Here is a 16582-nt window from a genome sequence, read left to right on the forward strand (position 1 = left end):
GCCCCTTTGTTTTTCAGGTCACTCCCCAATTAGATATTACATGTTTCCTTCGTTCCACAACTTTTAATTCTTTTCCAGTGTTGCAGAATTAACTGGACAAGGTTCTTAATCTTGTCTCTACAAAGAACTTGTTGTAATTGCAATGAATGCTTTCATTTTGCTGGTGTTTGAAATACGATTTGCCGGGGAAGGGGGAGTGCGGGTTGGTGCTAGTCCCATCATTAATAACATTCTTGCAGGGATTGTAGTGGTGCAGTAAAAACCCCAAAGCTTTTATATAATAACGAGCATGTGTCTGCACGTGAGCTGTTCCTTTAAGAAGCCTTGGGCCAGTGGAAGAAGGGGGATCGGGAGAAAAGGCAGCCCTACAGCTACAGGAGAGGGCAGAGGTTAAATCTGTTGGCATTTTTCGCGCAAGTATGGTCACCGCATACCCTCTCCCTGAAGGCTTCACTGAGTTAGAGGTGTTTGCCATCGGCACTGCCCTGCTCGTAGAAGGTAAGCTCGGTGCGGGACCTCAGTAGCAATAAGATTTTTTCCCCAGGTTGGAGAAGGAGGGAGAATTGAAGCAAAGAGTAGAATTTGTGGTACTCTGACCCAGACCACGGCAGTGAGCTGCAAGCTGTTTGCAATGAAGATCTCTGTATACGTAGCTGCCCTGTGGTGGGGAAGTACCTGCGACAGCTTTCTTATCAAGAACTTGGGATGCAGATTTTGTTGTTGATTTTTAAAGGCAATTTTATCCTCCTCAGGGGAAGGATGTTGAAATGATTGATGATGTCTCAGTAAAATTGGGCTGCTTGATTTGTGGGCTGCGATGGTCATCTTATAATCACAGATGAGAGGTCCAAAATAGCCCGTTAACTATTAGCATACATCCAGATTGCATTGGTAGCGGTGCAGTTAATGGCTGCTGGGTAAAAGTAACAAAACAGAAATATATGGGCATGAGATTCAAAAGCGCTCTCAGTGTTAAGAAGCAAAATTTGAGGTACGAGACCATATTTACCTAATTTAGCCAGTGTGGGCTTTTCTTAAGGCTCATGTCACTTTGAGAGACTGCAACAAAACTGTGAATTTGCATCTACCTGACAGCTAGTGACGGACAGGCTTGTAGCTAGGATTGTTTCAGTGTCGGTCACTGGCGGCTGTTCTGAGCTGCATCCCAGTCGGGGCCTGGAACCCCATTCCTGCACAGTGCTGCTCGGCTGGGGATGCAGGGATTGTGGGGCCCAACAGCAGAGGAGGAGGATCTGTAAGCATTATCAGAATGGGATAAATGCTCATCAGCTCATCCCATGAATGTGGACCATGGGAGAAGGAAGGATGCTTGCCCTCTCCTTGCAGGCCAGCAGCATCATGTCTGACTGCAAAGGAAAGCTGAAGAGCTGCGTCACAAACGCTTTCAAGGAAGAGAAAGAAGAAAAAGCTTCTACTACTGGCCCAGGGGCAAGCTGCTGCCTAAACAGTGTTGAGGGCTAACCCTGGCCAGCAACCCTTAATCCAGCTGCTGGGCCTAGCAGGTCCTGGCATGACTTGGCACTTTGTTATTGAGGGGTGAGAAGGGGCAGGGGGACAGGGACACTGTCGGGTGCTGGCAGAGCCTGACAGCTGGGGTCCTGCCAAGGAACAGCAGTGATACCATGGCCCTGCCACCACCCAGCTGTGCCCAGGGGGCTGTGCCTGCTGGGGACCTGCACTTGTTGAAGTCCAAGCAAAGTATCGGCTGGTAACCTTCACTTGAGACTAGATGTGCTCTAACACACTTACGTTTAACTGGACACAAGTATTTTCCATAAGGTTTTAGGCAGAGTGTGCCCAGCAGATTGGGTAATACTTTATCTTTGTCATCTGACCTAGAACATCCAACTAAATAATTAAAGATTAATTCACTTTCTCAGAGACTCTTCAGAGAAAGGCAATGAAGATCTCCTTTTTTGCTGCAGCTTCTAAGTGCAGGTCACAAAAAAGTGCTGGGGAAGAGGAAAACCTTGCAATCACTTTATTAACTGGACAAATTTGCTGTTCTAAAAATGAAAACTCAGTGCAATTTTTTTTTAAATTAGGAAGTTTGCATTTGCTGGCCTTCAAGAAAGCACAGTGGGGTGAAGCCCAAAGCTTCTAAAAACAGAGGAAAGACAGAAAAAGTTGATACAGTAATAACTCTTCAGGTCTACTCTAAATATGGTCACAACATACCTCTCCTAAAGGCTTGACTGCATCTGGGAGAGTTGGCAGCAGCTTTACCCTATGGGTGGGAGATAAGATGGCAGGGAAGAAATAAGAACAGCAGATCTCAAATAGCTCCAAACATTCCTCCTGCAAATATTCTATGTTGTGTGATGGAAGATACACATCAGCTGTTACTATGGTTATACCGTCAGCCATTAATTCAATTAAGGTAGGAGCAGGATTTCTGACTAGACAAAATCATCCGTCTTATGTAACTGCAGAATTAAGACAATGAGCATAAGTAACTACACTACAGGAATAGGGGGTATGGGGTTTTTTCTGCACTACATCATTTCTCTTTCCAAGAACAGCACACAGAAAAAGGTGTATTGTGTCTCATCTAACTGAGACTTAGACATGAGCTGTTGAGTCTGAGCCTTATCAGAGCTAAAATAATTCAGGTAATCTTGAAAAGGACATTAAAGGACAAAGCTTGAGTTTAAACCAGGAAAGAATGGGTTTCAGGGTGGCACAGCTCTGTGCTGGGTGAATAGCTGGGGTTGTTTGGGTGGTCCTCTGTGAGGACCAACATTAACTTATTTTTCTTAAATCTTTCAGTGACTTCTTTTTATAATTAGATTATTCTTTTCCATGTATAGTCTATTGACGAAGGGCAGTAATAAGATTGAGCTGGTGTGATTCAAGCACTGTCCTGGTTAACTTTAGACAGAAGCCCAAAGTGAGGCAGGCTGACTGAAAAACTGCTGAGGGATATCTATTGTTAAACACAAAAGAATGTTACAGTTGCTATTAGACACAACCCATCTGTCTACCCAAAAACAGGTCTGGAGAGGTGTGTGCCAGCAGCACGCATGTGCCAGCTGTCAGGCCCTCTGAAGCTGCATCCTCTGACCCCTGTGCTCCTGGATGGAGCATGGCAACCAGGTTTCTCTATTAGAAGAAAAGGCAGAATTAAAAACAAGATTAAACTACTTGTGCTCTGAATAAGTGGCCATGTCCCTGATGCAGTCTGAAGCATTGGCTTCAGCTGTTGCCTGTGACTCCTCTCCTGAAAGTCTTTATAACGTGAAGACTGTGACCACTACAGGTATTCCCTGTGCACAGGTTTCCTCAGTAGTTGTTCTCTCATTAAAGAAAACAGTAGTATCATTGTAGATATTTTCCATTTGCAGCTGAATCACACCAAACAATTCTGTATTTCAGCCCTGCTTGGTTTCTGTCTGAATGGCTTGACAATTGTTTCTTTCCGAAAAATCAAAGAACTCCGAACACCCAGCAACCTGCTGGTTCTCAGCATCGCACTAGCCGACTGCGGGATCTGCATCAATGCATTCGTCGCTGCCTTTTCCAGCTTCCTAAGGTATATCTTCTTTTTCCTAAAAGATGCTCAGAAGAACTGCGTGAAAATTAACAACTGAAGTTCTAAGAGGTCAAATTAGTTAAATTACTCTCTTTCTAGCGTACCATTTTCACCAACCTCTTAAACCAGATTCTCTCAATCTGAAACAGCAAACAAACTCTATATAGTTCTACCAGGAAAGTTAAAAGCAGACTTTATTGCGTATAATCACTGACAGACTATTAGGCTGATTATAGAAGACGTTTAACCAAACAGCTTTACAAGCAATTATTGTAGAAATTACTTGAGTATCAAAATATTAGTACATTTTCATGTGATCCCAAATTTATCTGCAAGTTCTTCTGTTTTGCTATGACCCTTTCCACTAACACACTCATTTGAGAAGTTTGTTGAAAATGAAAACGCAGATCTGTTAGCAAGGAGTTCACATCAGTAAATATTTGGGTTCCCACATTTTCACACATGGCAATCATTTAATCAGAGGACTGAAACATTATCAAGTATTTCAGTGGATAATTACAACAAACAAATCACAAGCAAACCACACTGACAAAACCCTCCACCATCCTATAAAATAGCTGATGATTTTTTTTTTTTTAAATATATTTCTAAACCCTGGAAACACTTTTAATAGAGAATAGAAATACACGTCAAGCCAGAATGTGATAATTTCTTTCTCTCTTAATGGATATGAAAACATTTTTTCAAATTAACAGGTCAATAATAAGCTCCAATGAGGCCTTCCTTATTCAACACTTTTACCTTCTGTATAGGTCACTCTTGTTTCAAACACTTATGCCTCACTGAAGTCAACAAAGATGCTTTTACTGAACTGGAGCTCCAAGGCTAAGGTCAATATATCAGAATTACATTTGTTTTAACAACTGCAGGATCTTTTCCTTTAAATGGGAAAAGAAGTTTCCCAGCCTCCCTAGAAGTCCCATTTGAAAAATGTAAATTTCAAATGAAAAAAAAAAATTCCAACACATAAATGCAGGGTTATTTTTTCTCCATGTTAAGAGTAAAAATAGCTTTTGTTCTATATCACACACCACAGCAAGAGAAACCCTACCAAATACCTAAAGGCAACCAGAGAAACAGCTTTCACAATGTTTCTTGGACTTAGAAAGCACATGCAAAGGCTATCATTTTATCCTCTCCGTTAATGCAACTTCCAAACATGTCTTCACCTTTTTTCCATCATTTTCTTAACATGTTTCTTGTTTGTTGACAGATACTGGCCCTACGGCTCTGACGGCTGTCAAATTCATGGATTCCAGGGCTTCTTGACAGCACTGGCCAGCATTAGCTCCAGCGCTGCAGTCGCCTGGGACCGGTATCATCACTACTGTACAAGTAAGGGCTACAATTTACCTAGCAGCCTTACCCTGACCCTGCTGTGAGGCAGCTTGCTTAGATTTCAGAGAACCAAAGCAAGCACATATTTATTATCTGCATATCATATGTGAACGTATGTTTATCTTACACAGTAGAGATGGTGCAAATACAAACAATCTCTCCAAATGAGCTCTTCCCATAAAGGATGCACTAACCAACCACCTACAAGAGATATTTCCTCTTCCAGGTCACATCCAGCTCCTGACTCTCTTGCCACGCTTTCACCTTCTCCATAAGTAATCTTCACCACCCTAAACAAAATCCCCAACTCCTCATACTGAAAAAAAAAAAAAGAAATCTACGTACCTTGGGCTTCCATCCAGCACCCTGCTGTGTACCGAACAGATCTTCATGCCCCTACAGAGTTTACTAATTACAGACAAATTTGGTGTAGTTAGAGAGCTGCCTCTGCAGAGACAGCAGCTGGAACACAGCCCACAGCAAGGCACTTCTGCAGGGGCACGATCGGGCAGAGCTCTGCAGCCCCGTGATGTGACACACAGGCACTTTGGGGTGCTGGAGACATTTGTGGGGTCTGTGCTACATTTCCAGGCCCCCTTATGAAGACTGGAACTCAGTGCCTTTATTTCTAAGCAAGGAGCAAACTACGTGCAAGTTTCAATAAAAGAGGCAGAGCTACTTTTAAGTACTGATGAGGAATACGTTATTTTTCTTCTCATGGTGAAGGGCAGTTTTTGGGTTTTCTTGCAATTTAGTTGTTAACTAGCTCTGAGACCTTAGCTGGATTTAGTGGTAATCTAATTCACAGGGAGATCAACCCAGGAAAAGAAATCTACCTATTTTTTGTGGACGTTCAGAAGCCTATTTTTGATTTAGGTGAGAGAGATTGACAGGATTGTCAAATATATGGATTTAGGGAGATAGAGATGCTCTGTATTTTATTACAGAACTACATTCCAAAATCTGGCAATACTGGATTTGTGCATTCATGTAATGTGAGCAGCAATTTCTGCTGAGTTAGGGGGCTGAGTTTGATTTGGTGTCTGCAGAGACTGCTAGGATTTGTGCTGCGGATGGGAAACCAGGGGAATAACTGTATTGTCAGCCACCATTGTGGATGGGAGAACGGGGGAATAGCTGTATTCTCTCAGCACAGAAGTGGGGAAGCACAGCAAGGGGCATTATCATCTGCAGTAAAACAAACTAGCAGCCTTCTGAGCATTGGAACTGGCAAAACCTTCCTTGTGAATATGGTACACAGGGATGATGTTTGCTTTTGTCTGAGACAGACCTGACATAGTGCTGACTGCTCTATGGGTGCTTTCCAGGGCCTCACCTCTCCCCACACAACACTTCTCATGGTGAATGCAGCAACTTAGTACCTGTCAGTCCCCACTTCCCTCTCCAGTTTACCTCTAAGCAGCCAATGTTTTCAAAAGTTATTAGGAAAGGACTGAGTGACAAACAGGGTGTACAACCTCATGGCCCTCATTAGGAAACGGGACGAAGGCACTATATGAAATACAAACATTCTGAAAGGATATCTTATCACTTCGTAATGCTAGAAATGCCCTATTCTGCACTATTTGGCCTTTTTGGCAGCTGTGTGGAAGCTCTGCCACCTGGGACAACTGGATGAGGTCCTCTCATGCAGATCTACAGCTTTCATGTTTCCTGTTAAAGCCAGGCCCTCTCCAGAGGAGTGAGGAGTCCAGACCACCACACATGACCGCACCCTTCCCCCTCAAAAATGTGTCCCTTTGGCAATGTTGATAGAAAAACGCAGCCCTCCTTTTCTTGTGTTAAAGCACACGTTGCTCAGAGTGCTTCACAAAATATTTTCTGAACAAAAGTGTAGAAGTTGACTGGGGAAGAAACTGCTGAGCTGCAGCGCTTCCATCCCCTCTGCCATTCACATCCACGCAGCCCTTCAGGCATGGCCTCCATGTGATTAAAGCAGCAAGTGGGAAAACACACCCAGAGCACACGGCGAACATGTTCTATCGGATGATCCCATAGGGGTTGGAAAGGTTGCCAACATTTTGTTCTGCAACTTTTGTCAAGAATTCAGCTCAGGCAAGGAAATTTTTTTTTTCCCTTTATGTCCAGACAAAGGCCCCAGATAATGCAGGCTGTAAACCAAATCCATACCAACACCCTTTGGACATTGAAATGTGTTTGGAGCTAGAAGAGTAGCATCTGTATTTTACAAGAGAGACAGCTTGAAAATAAGCATATCCTTGGAAAGACATTTTACTCTCTGCAACATTGACTTTAATGCTTTCATGTCATGCGCTCCTCCAGTCAAGGGCACACTACATTAGGAGCGCCGACAGAGAGACCCTAGGGGCACAAACTTCTTCACTTTGCTCAAATTGTTGCGTACTGATGGCCAAACTTTGCTGTTATTACTGAAAGTTCTGAACAACAAAACAAAAACCAAAACCCAGAAGATCTAAAAAGCTCACATTCTGTGGCTATTCCAGTAACACCAGCCACTTCTAGTTTCATCCTTCACATGCTGATTGCGAGGAAGATTAAGTCATATTCCGTAGATCCAATATAGCAAGCCTACAGGCTATACTGTGTTCTCAATCCATACATTAAACTCCTGTTGACACTGGTGCAAGTTGCATGCCTGTACAGAAGGTACAAAATACCTTTGCCTAAAAAACAAAGCTATCAACCTTTTATCTTCATTTTCCTGGGAACTGGTACTCCTTCCAGACACTCTTACATCATCCCCAATGTTTTTGTTATGTCCTAACAGTTTCCGAGAAAACCTTTGTTGTGGCATTCCTCAGCTTGACACTTGATTATCTACTATCCACATTTCTGAGGAAGAAACAGCTGATGAGAATGTGAAAGATTACTATGATGAAAGAAAAATGGGGCTTTTCAGCCATTCTGGATGCTAACAACACAAATATGTACACCAACATCCTGAAAATTAACCAAGTTTTTAAATTTGGAAGTCAGTACAACCCTCAGTGCAAAGTTCTAGCCTTTAAAACGTATTGATGACTAGTCGTGTCACTTATCAAAGACAGGTTGATACTGATCGGCAAATGGATGAAAATAGCATGACCACCTAACGTGACAGAGAAGCTAGACTTTCAAGTCATTTTACTCTTCCACCAGAAAACCATGCTGGGCAACTCAACCCTCTTTTCATCCCCTAATGTGGCTTTGGGGCCTATGAGATTTCACAGTAAGGAGGAGAGAACTTCAGAAATCTGTAACCAAAAAGTATGCAACAAGAGGAGAAAAGACAGGGGAGTCAACGGTTTGAGTGTCAATCACTAGCAAGATGGGAAAGCAGATTATTGTATTTCAAAATGTGATCATTGGGGGGAAAAGCAGAAAACAGAAGCAGTTTTATGTTAGTGCCTGACAGTGAAGAAGGAAAGGACAAACTGAGGAAGCTGCCCATCAACACCCAAGCTTTCAGGACAGATGATGACATTTTATGCCAAGATAGACATTGTTTGTTCTCCCTCCCTGGCCATTCAAATGAGGAAAACGTCCTGAATTATGTTCTTAACACAGCAAGGGAGGAAGGAAGCAGCAGCCTGGGAGGTCTCACTGGACCTGGGATCAGGTGGGCAGAGGGCAGGTGGTGGACAGCCCAGGGGATTGGTGATCTGAAAGCAGGCAGCCACCTACGACGGAGACATCTTTGCTGAAGGCATTTCCATCCAATGCACGGTTCATTTTGGTGAGAGGGTAACATGCTGCCATCAGCAGGTTATGGAGAGGGGAAGGGTCCTGGTCAGTTGTTTTCCTTTCATAACCATGGCATACAGTTACAGTTGTAAAAGGAAATAAAAATAAAATCTAGATTTTACACTTGCTTTTAAGAATTAGGGGGAAATGGAAAACCTTAAGCAGTTTATGTCAGTTCTTTTCTCAATATTACAGGAGAAAAGACGAACAAAATCAGCAGGGATTTCACAACAGCATTCAATTTCAAGTGGAATTGCAGTGAGTTTTGTCTAATCCTTAACATTCAAGGAAATCTAGGTTGTTAAATCAGTATTCAAAGATTAGCAAACCACCATTTGCTCCAGTTGCAGCTGTCAGCTCTGTCAAATTAGGAGCATGTCCTTACCTCCTGTCACCCTTACTGCAGCCACCCTGCCACGCTCCCTTCATCTAGTCTTGCACCCGCATCAGTTTTCCCTGACAAAATGCCAATGTTTATACAGATCTTGCATTTTCACTGAAGCAGGAGGTAATCGCCAAGACAGCTTTATGATCATGGAGAATTACAGCCAAAAATTATGGAGTAAAATAACCTTTATTAGGTTATCTTAAAGAGCTTTTTCTAATGAAAACACCAGCCTGACGACTAGTTGAAAGGTGGACACTGTATCAGAGACTTATTGCTTACTCTTTTTGTGAAAAATCAGCCAATTGTTTGACCAATTTATAAACCTTCAAAAAATCTAAATTCATAGATGTCCCCACGGACTAAAGATGGAGTATTAGTGCATGATTATGTCAGTAAAAACTGGCCAGCATAATCGAAAGGATTGTTCCATGCTCCAGCTAGCTCTTCCTAAAATTTCAGCTTTCGAAGATTACTAACATTGTGATCTCAAACAATGACGGATTTTTTGTTTATGAGAGTGACCTCCTTCCGTTCCAAAGCAATTACAGAAGCCATTTAAAAACCCCTAATACTAATTTAAAATTAGTATTTCCCTGTATGGAAAAGAGAAGTTTCCCTCTTGCTTTTCAAGGAGAGAAAGAGAGAGCATAAGAGCAATTAGACTTAATAGGACCAAATTGCCAGCACTGGGTCCTAATTAGGAATTATATCCTTAAGCATATGCTGAACTCCATACATACAGATTTAACTGAATTAGGACCTACATGGCTATTACATTAAGTTTTAATAGGTCAAAAAAGGCATTTAAGTTAAAGCAATGTCCTGCTCTGCACAAAAGCAACTGAACTGCTCTCTGCTTGCTCTCTTGCTGTCAGCCCTCTCAGAGGACATTTTTGCAATGTTAACAGAGCATGATTCTTTCACTGTTCTTGTATGGAAAGTACAAGAGTAAAACTTAGATAATATCAAGTTTGTTTAATTTTACATTTAAACATTTTTAGCTACTTCTGATGTGTCATTAAATGTCTTCTGGAGTGTCAACAGGCAGCCGATTTCACTAGGACTATTTTCACCATTATGCTCATTTTGCAAAAGGCCGAATCCAGAAGGAAATATTTAATTCTGTAAGTTCCGATTCTCTCCTTTTATACTTGGTATCAACTGTTTCATAGGACTTGCTGAGAAACAGGAAAAAGACCCCAAGATTTAGTTTGTTTTTTCAGAATATCAGTAGGGCTTACCATTTAGGAAATTGCATTCCCAAAGCAATAAAGCTACTTCTGGCATGAGCTTGGTTTAAAAGAAACACAATTCAGATCCAGGTTTCAGTGCAGCTCCTTTTGATAATGACTTTTAAAAGTTGCTAGAATAGGTAAAACACAAACCAAACCTGGCAGCTTGTGTAATAGGCTTTGTCCTGATTGAATTTCAAGTTACAGTTGCGTAAAGCCAAGCTACAAGAACCGCTATGTAGAACACAAATGGAAATGGAAACTTTGGATGAGTAACAACTCTAACATGCTTGTTTGAGCATATACCTAAATAGGATGCAGTTCTGAAAGATGTAGCTTGGGCTACATTGATTCTTTGGACTGGGAGGTTAAGAATAATTACAAGTTACTAAAAAGCTTGACTGATATCTCTAGTCCCACGAATCAGAAACTATTCCTTTATTTTAATCTATGTCATTCTAGAGCCATATTATATCAGTGCTGAAAAGCAGTATTTGAGCCTTTGCAGCCACAGTATATCATCTATGTAGGAATCATACAAAAGATAGTTATTAGTAATTTTTCATTACTAATTATTAAAAATAATGTTTTAAATTACTAAAAAAATCAATAGGTTTTTTTGTCTATCATATTGAAACATAGTGTTTAATAATAAGGATTTTGGTTTTCCTTGATATTTAAATTGCAATGTGTATACCTATCTTGCCCCATAACTAATTTTTGAACACCTGCACCAATTTTTTCCAAGTTGATTTTTACTGCAATTCAAATTCTAATTCTTCTCCCTAAAGAAACTCTGGAAGATAGTGAAATTGTCCTTTTATAGGGCTGATTCTACCTCTGGCCTTTTTCCTAACACACCTACTTTATTATCCTTCTTTAAAGGAAACAGGGATGGTACAATACAAATTAGCTTCTGTAGAGTATGTAGTTCCTCCTGGAGCTGCTGCCTTATGGGGCTCTCCAGCCTGCGTGGCCCCCACAGGTCAGCCACGTCTGATCCCATAGCAGGGCCAAACCCCATTCACCTCACCTCCAGTCCTTCACCTTCCTGAGAAAGGTTGGAATTGGCCTGAATCTTCCTGTCCTGCTGTCATAACACTGCTGGTACGGGCGAACAGAAAGATTGGTTCCCAACCTCAGTTAAAATTACATCATTACTTTTCCCTAATGGGAGATTTGATTAGAAAGGAATAGTGGGCCAAGTCACCGTGCTCCTTGCTGGTGCAGCTGGCGTCATGGGCATGATTACAGACGTTAGCCTCAATAACAAAATTATCCAGGCCTTTTTACACGCAAGCAGCAAGGCTAACAAAATGTCCTGCAGCGGCCGGGAAGCCTGCCTCCCTTCTCCATGAAGGAATACTTCCTGTGTTTTTAGGAGTTTCCAATCTTTCATTTCATCCATTGACCTATTCCTACGGTATTTTATGGAACTGGAGGAGATAGGCACAAGTGAACATTTCTCTTATAAAATTAGAAAGAAATTACTAATGCTGAGCTTCACATTTCCTGTTCTAGGCTAAGCAATAATCTTAAGGGCAAAATAATTTGACCTGCAGTATTTTTAAGACAGGATCGGTTGTCAGGTTGTGTATATATATATTCACATACATATTGATGACCAGTATTTTTAGAACAGGGTATATTTGATATCCAGGCTTGCCCTGTACGCCTGGCAGGGCAGGAAGGAAGTAGGCAGGGGCTGGGGACTCCATGCAATCATTTTTCTGACCTGCCTCGCAGCCTGCAGTGGGGCCTCAGTTCTTCAAACACTATCACATCGCCCTGTGCCTTCTGCTCTCTGCCTCGTCTGCATCTTTAAATGCGTCCCCAAACACAGGAATAGAATGCTTGTCACAGCAGCTGTATCCCCAGTGCAGTACAAAGCTGGGCAGCAGTGCAGCATCTATCCAAGTGAAGCACACAAAAGGGAAGTACAATTTGCCGTTTCCTCAAGTCTAAAAGCTTCCCTCAAATGTTATGCAAGCGTGATTACTCCAGTCTCTGCTCAGCTTCAGACTACAAACCAGACATCTGCTTGGTTTTGCCAGAGGCCCCAGGGCCAGGGCACCTGGCTCTGGCTTCCCAGAGCCCGACAGCTTTGCTCCATGGTTTCATTCCGGACACGGAGACCCCCTTTCCTCTTCCCACAGGGAGCAAGCTGCAGTGGAGCACAGCCATCTCCATGATGGTGTTCGCGTGGCTGTTTGCTGCCTTCTGGTCCGTGATGCCCTTGCTGGGGTGGGGGGAATATGACTACGAACCCCTCCGAACCTGCTGCACCCTGGACTACAGCAAAGGGGACAGGTGAGGGCCAGGGCCAGCGCCCACGGGAGGGTGGGTGGAGGCTGCCATCCCCCGGGGTGGCCTCAACAGCACACCAAAACCCACAGCTGTCCCCCACCATTGTTGCCGGGACAGCTCTCCCTCCTCAGCAGCTGGGGCAAGGCACACACGACGCAAGGCTACCCTGACTTGCATGGCGACATGCAGGAACAGCTGAAGTCAGCTTTCCATGTGGGAAAGGCTCAGGTTTCTGCTGGTCCCTTACTCCTTGGTCGTCTACAAACTGCTGGGTTCGGGACCTGAAACTCTCTTAGAATGGTTTTGGTTTTGTGCAGTCCAGCACTGATGTCTGAGTAGGGATGCTTGGGTTTAGAAACGAAACACCTGTTGTGATTTTCTGCCGTACTATCCATCCCACACACAACGGCATGGCCCAATATAACCAGCCTTCCACAAATTCGTTCCCTAAAACCTGTTGACAAATCTGGTTTTGGCAAGTTTAAACACATAAGTTAATGAATGTTTACAGCAACTTTACAAAGATGCCCAGAGAGAAATTAACAGCTTCCTTTTTTTCCTCCCCCTCTCCTCACCTTTTGCAGAAACTATGTCACGTTCCTTATTGCCCTGTCCATTTTCAATTTCATGATCCCGGGCTTCATCATGCTGACAGCCTATCAGTCCATACACCAGAAGTTCAAGAAAAGTGGGAACTATAAGGTAAGAAAGCTTTCTCAGCCCCTGCAACTGCCTTGCCAAAATAGGGCTGCATCCAACAGAGACAAAGTCCTCAAAAAGCCAACGTCTTTCACAGATGCTTTGGCCCAGCCCCTCCCCAGTGTTACTTGAGTAGGAGAGCAGTACAACACAGGATGGGCCACCCAGAAAGTTCATGGAAACCCCATCTTTAGAGATTTCAAGATTTGATCAGACAACCACATCTGCCCCAACTTACTGCTGCAGACAGTTCCCCATCGAAGCAGGAGTCACTCGTGACCCTGAGGATTCCCCTCCACCTACACCAGCCCAAATCTAGCCACAAAACAAACACTCAGCATGCAGCATATTTGCTAATAGCATATCAATATTGATCCAGAGAAACTTTGCTCAGGAAGGATCATTATTTCCTGCTTTGCTACAGATTCTTAGCTTATCGCTGAGGAAGTCAGCCAGAACTGCAAGGAAACACGCAGGCACCCCACGGGGGGAAAAAGGGCCTTCCTAAACACGCCGTGTTTACACTTGGCTGAGGAAATTCAGAAATCTTTATGAGCTGGAAACAAAGGAATTGCTCTGGCATGGCAGGTTTATGGGAATGTAACGTGGTGATTATATGAGTTGGTTCCTTAGGTGCAGGCTATACAGTCTGAGGCACACCACACACGTGACTGGCGGGCACAGCCTGATCCCTGCATTCAGTAAAGGCAGTCCATTCTCAAGGGGGATGTTATACAGGCAAAGAGACTGTCAGGCAGACTGGTTTGTATCTGTCCGGAATATATACATGTGCCCTCTACAAATCTCTTGAGCAAATCTCAGCATTCGTTATTACGTCTATTACCTCTACTTTCACTGAGTTTATGCAATACCCTTGAGCAAATCTCAGCATTCATTATTACGTCTATTACCTCTATTTTCACTGAGTTTATGCAATATCGTGTGACTTCTTTCTTACAATATTCTGTAGCTGTGCGGACCAGTTCTGATGCAGAAAATTTAAGGATGAAATTTTCACTTCTCTGTTCATTAGTATTTATAGAATACTTGGGAACAGCTGGCCATGAACACCAGGTATAAGGTCCTAGCATGAAGGACACCAGAACCCTACTACCATGACACAGATGAGATGCCACTGCACCCATCTGTTGCACTGCCACAGTAAGGGTTTCTCACAGTTGGTCTGCAAAACTTTAAGAAGTCAGCAAACTATCATTCCCTTCTACCCATTTTTAAATGCACACATTGCTTTCCCTCCTCGGCAGCAATTACTGGCCGCACCTTCTACACGTAGCACAGACACTCATTTAACTGATCTGCCATGAGGTGTTTTGTCACCTTGCCCAGGAGAAACTGCTACACACACCCCGGCCCCGGGGAGCAGGGCTTTGGGGTGGCTGCACAGGCAGCCCTCGACACACGGGCACACCTCCCACATCGACAGCACAGCAGCAGTGCTACGGCACGTCCTGCTCTCTGATCCTTTCCTCTACTGAACACAGACCTCAGCCTCGCAGGATCTGTCCCACCCGCTTGTTGTAGCGTGGGGTTGTGAAACACACAGGAATTTATTGCTCTTGTTTTTCAGTTTAATACCGGTTTGCCATTGAAGACGCTGGTCATTTGCTGGGGTCCTTATTGCCTTTTATGCTTCTACGCAGCAATTGAAAATGTGATGTTCATTTCGCCAAAATACCGCATGGTACGTCTATGGGACACGAGGGAATTCAATGACGTTCTCCTTACTCTCCTCTCTCCATTCCAATGGAACAATGCCAATTTACTCACACTTGGCTTTACTTGTTATAACGTTTATAACATATAGGATTGTTTCCTCAAACCATTCTGTTCATCTACCACTTTTAAGGCAAAACAGCTAAGTACGGTAATATAAGAGGCATTGTATTACTGCTTTGATCAAGCAACAACTTAGGAAGTCAGGTTTTTTGGGTTTTTTTATTATTCATCAGTCAGAGGCCTGTAGCCTGCACTGCTTCATGGTTTGTAGTTTGTTGTGTCCTTCCCAGAATCAAGTCCCAACTCAAAATTTTCAATTTTGAAAAGACTGTCTCATTCATTTTTCTAATACTTCTCTCCCCTCAGGGAAGCTGCAATTGCTCAGTCTTAAGGTTATGCTGCCTCATTTTTTCCCTTTTTTCTATGAGTTTTGGCTCTGAATCAGCCTCTGGGACTCAGTAACGTCACATCAAGCCTTTCAACTTTCATTCAGTCCCCAAAAATCAGCGCACTTTCAGGTCACCAAATGCATTACTGTACTTAGGTACTCAGTATCCCACATAAAACATGCTAGAAATATCAAACCACTTATCCATCAAAAGACATCCGTGGCTCACTCCTAAGTGTTTGTATTCACTCTCCGCAGAAATATCCCGGTTTCGGGCAATGCTGATCCAAATTCTTTCTCCTGGAGAGTATCATTTCCTGAGCAAGGGCCTCCAACAGACCAAATTGCTTTTACCTCTCATCTCTCCAGGGGTAGCAAGTTACTGCCATTGGAGACAGGCATTTGTTTGGTAAAGGGAAACTGAACCTGGGTTGAAAACAGCCTATTGGCTCCTCAGTGCATTTTTCTATTAATAAATGTTGTGTCTTATGACAGATTCCTGCCGTTATTGCCAAGACTGCACCAACAGTGAATGCCTTTGTATATGCCCTGGGGAATGAGAACTACAGAGGAGGAATATGGCAGTTCCTCACAGGACAGAAGATTGAGAAAGCAGAGGTTGATAACAAGACTAAATAACCCATTGCAGCATTAAGCTAAATTAATGCAGGTACATCACTGAAAGCAAAACAGTAGAGGAAACAGTGTGCATTCTCTGATATGTACGTGCAGAGATGGTTCCACATTGGAAAGGCCGTGCATTGGCTACAAGCAATGAAGTACTGAAGGAAAGCCCTCCCGATAACTGACCAAACCATCATGAGCTGCTTGTCAAACAAGCTGCCTTTAACCTGTGTTGATTGTCATCAGTCTCATTTTATATGTCACTGCAAATAAACTATGTGCTGGAAAGCATTTTGTTTTTTCCTGATACACTAACATAAAAGCTCAGCAAGTTAACTGAAGCAGGGTATTCATTTATCCAGTGAGGCATCCTCAAATCAATCTGTGCAGTTTGTCCATATGGTAACGTCTGGATTACTAAAAGATTAAAGGAGTATCCAGTATTATACCACATGTCTGTATAAATAGCTTGTACATCTGAACAACACATTTTCAATGTGCCCAAAATGGGAGTTCCTGAATTTCCATGATGAATCTGCCATCCTAATTCCATAAAAAGCACATTTCAG

General features: G+C 42.9%; 1 protein-coding gene across 1 annotated transcript; it reads left to right on the top strand.

Annotated features, from left to right (window-relative positions):
* Positions 1-329: 329 nt before the first annotated feature.
* Positions 330-16228, top strand: RGR (retinal G protein coupled receptor). The gene is made up of 7 exons (XM_010153579.1): positions 330-498; positions 3397-3553; positions 4788-4909; positions 12415-12568; positions 13150-13267; positions 14853-14966; positions 15885-16228. Exons 1-7 carry the CDS (start codon positions 420-422, stop codon positions 16026-16028), a joined length of 888 nt encoding a protein of 295 aa, XP_010151881.1. The 5' UTR covers positions 330-419; the 3' UTR covers positions 16029-16228.
* Positions 16229-16582: the final 354 nt, after the last annotated feature.

The sequence above is a fragment of the Eurypyga helias genome, unplaced genomic scaffold (genome assembly GCF_000690775.1).
Source record: "Eurypyga helias isolate BGI_N326 unplaced genomic scaffold, ASM69077v1 scaffold15966, whole genome shotgun sequence".
NCBI lineage: Eukaryota > Metazoa > Chordata > Aves > Eurypygiformes > Eurypygidae > Eurypyga > Eurypyga helias.

Bases quoted from the DNA above. Each gene is read 5' to 3' on its own strand.
- RGR (XM_010153579.1), top strand. From the start codon at position 420: ATGGTCACCGCATACCCTCTCCCTGAAGGCTTCACTGAGTTAGAGGTG. The intron at 12,569-13,149 runs GTGAGGGCCAGG...CACCTTTTGCAG, and splicing joins GACTACAGCAAAGGGGACAG to AAACTATGTCACGTTCCTTA. The intron at 14,967-15,884 runs GTACGTCTATGG...GTCTTATGACAG, and splicing joins TTTCGCCAAAATACCGCATG to ATTCCTGCCGTTATTGCCAA.